Source organism: Wasmannia auropunctata, unplaced genomic scaffold (genome assembly GCF_000956235.1).
Source record: "Wasmannia auropunctata unplaced genomic scaffold, wasmannia.A_1.0 LD336076.1, whole genome shotgun sequence".
Taxonomy (NCBI): domain Eukaryota; kingdom Metazoa; phylum Arthropoda; class Insecta; order Hymenoptera; family Formicidae; genus Wasmannia; species Wasmannia auropunctata.
The window spans coordinates 4,270,719-4,273,143 of NW_012026814.1; the positions used below are offsets into that span (position 1 = coordinate 4,270,719).

At 33.0% G+C, this 2,425-nt stretch overlaps 1 protein-coding gene across 1 annotated transcript; it reads right to left on the reverse strand.

Moving 5' to 3' along the window:
• Positions 1-203: 203 nt before the first annotated feature.
• Positions 204-944, reverse strand: LOC105449317 (probable salivary secreted peptide). The gene has a single exon (XM_011688464.1). It carries the CDS (start codon positions 855-857, stop codon positions 462-464), a length of 396 nt encoding a protein of 131 aa, XP_011686766.1. The 5' UTR covers positions 858-944; the 3' UTR covers positions 204-461.
• Between the last annotated feature and the right edge of the window lie 1,481 nt (positions 945-2,425).

The following is a 2,425-nucleotide window of genomic DNA, read 5'->3' on the forward strand; positions in this document are numbered from 1 at the left end:
GATAAAGAGAAAACAAACTTCGCTGACTCATAAAGAACAGCGTGAATGATAAGGACTGCTTTTTACAGAATGCTATCAATTTGATATACGACATACATTACTAAAATTTACAGACAAAGCATATTTATTTATATTAATGTACGATTTTAATATGTGAGTACATATATATAAATTTGAGAATTTTAAAGCGAAACACGCATCAGTTACATTGATTGAATTACATCAGTTGCATTGATTTATTTGTAATATAGACATATGCATATGACGTCAAACTAAAGTAAATAACAAGAATGTTGTAAATGCCTTCATTTTATAGCGGCAATGATAACAGTGTTGCAACAATAAATAGCACAGCACATACTGGATTGATTTGTTTTTAAGAGTGGTTATTTTACGTCTCCACCTCAATTGCATCCAGAAATCGTCACACTAGTTGGTGTAGCTTCTTCCATTGTGGTTGATTAAGGTCGTGCATACAGTTGAACGATGTGGCTAATGTTGTAACCCCTCTGACTCTTGAATCTTAAGGTGACGTTGTTGTATCCGGGTCCACCTTTCAGAACATTGACGTTCGCGCCGGTTCCATTCCTATTCTGGTCCAAGGATTGAATCATAGTGAGACGTTCGTATTTCGAGACTTTGAAGGTCTTCTCAATAATCTGAATCTTCATCCATCCAGCATTCTTGACGATGCTCTCTCTGTAGACGAGCCTGTCGCCGGGCATCCTGTAGCCGATGGTCAGCGATCTATTGGGGGGAGCATAGTAATCGACAGCTCCATTAGCGGGTACAGTGGTGATGGTTAACAAAGCGAGGACCAGAACGGCCAGACTGATTATGTACTTGGACACCGACATCTTGGCTTATGTCACACTCGAAAACCGTGAAGTTGCTATCACTGCAGGAAGGCTACTCGAGGTCTGGCGGTATAACGAGAGATCGGCGTTTAAATACTTGCAATAATCGCTTATCGCACTGCTTATCATATATCGTTGTCGTACCACCTTGTTCAGGAAAGATACGTTACATGAAGCAGTCATTTCGATCAGTACCAAGCTCGTCGCAACATGTTCAAATAATCTTCCTCGCTATCTTTTATAATAAAAAGTGAGTAGTATCATTTCTAGTGAAATGTATACCTAACGTATGAGATAACTCATTTCTTATTAATTAGTTCACAATTTCAGCGTTTTTATGAGTGATTTTATATCATTTTACTGATAAAAGGAATATTAACATTTAATAATAAAAAGTAAATTAATGTATTAACACATATTGAAAGCGACAAGAAATATATGATAGCATATGCGTGTATTGACCGATATTCCCTGTATAATATATAATTGGTAATTATTATAATTAGATCTTTAATTAGATACGTCGGAGATATAATCATTATTACACACGTATACGTACGTTCCTATTCTGATGTATGATTCATCGAGTAGATTACACACGAGTGTTATCAATATACTAAATCAATATTTTTATCGTTCAAATATTATGATACCTCCACGAGAATTATATCTCAATTATCTCGTTTTATTTTCGAAATTAATTCAGACAATTCGGAATTCACAGAACAAGACTTTTACATAAGATCGATATCTTTCCAGATGTTGATGATAAATATTTATTATTAATAATGAATCATCGTATTATAAGATATCTACCTGCTGATATGAATTTTGTAATAACGATTAGAGAAACTTTTATGCAAATATGTATATCTATATTATAATCAGTCGTATAAACATTGTATGCACATATAATTGAGATTCCATGTAGTCAACATCAATAACATTATACATCTAATAGTCGACTAATACTGCTAAGCATTTTTACGTATATATATATATATATTGTACATACACACACACACACACACACACACACACACACACACACACACACACACACATATATATATGTATATATATTGTTGCACTAAAATATATTTTAAGCAAGTAAAATATATTTGTATAAAAAGAAAAATTAAACATTATAAAATAAAAATAAATTTTTATATAAAGATTGCAACAAATGAGTAACAGTATATATTTGATTTTTGTGTTTTACAAAAATTAGAAAATGAATAGAAAAAGTAATTACGCGCATTGTAAGTTGTAATGCTTGCTGAAGTAATAATCTCTTCTTAACAAATTTGCATTTTACGTTTTATTTTATGCGATAAAAAAGTACATATTCTAAGATGTTAATAATACATTTTGATCTTTCACGATTTCCCAAATAGTGAATCTGCCCAATTGCAAGGGCTCGTCCGATGGACGAGCTTTACTTCGCTCTCCGCGTTTTGGCACATGAAAATTTGTCTACGAGAGACTTTCTCTTTTTCTTTTCTTCTTCTTTTTCTTCTCGTCTCTGCATCACGCACTGTTTCGTCCTTACTTAATCCTCAACACAC

What these genes read in the sequence shown, in the direction of transcription:
- LOC105449317 (XM_011688464.1), bottom strand. Translation starts at nt 857, where the DNA reads ATGTCGGTGTCCAAGTACATAATCAGTCTGGCCGTTCTGGTCCTCGCT.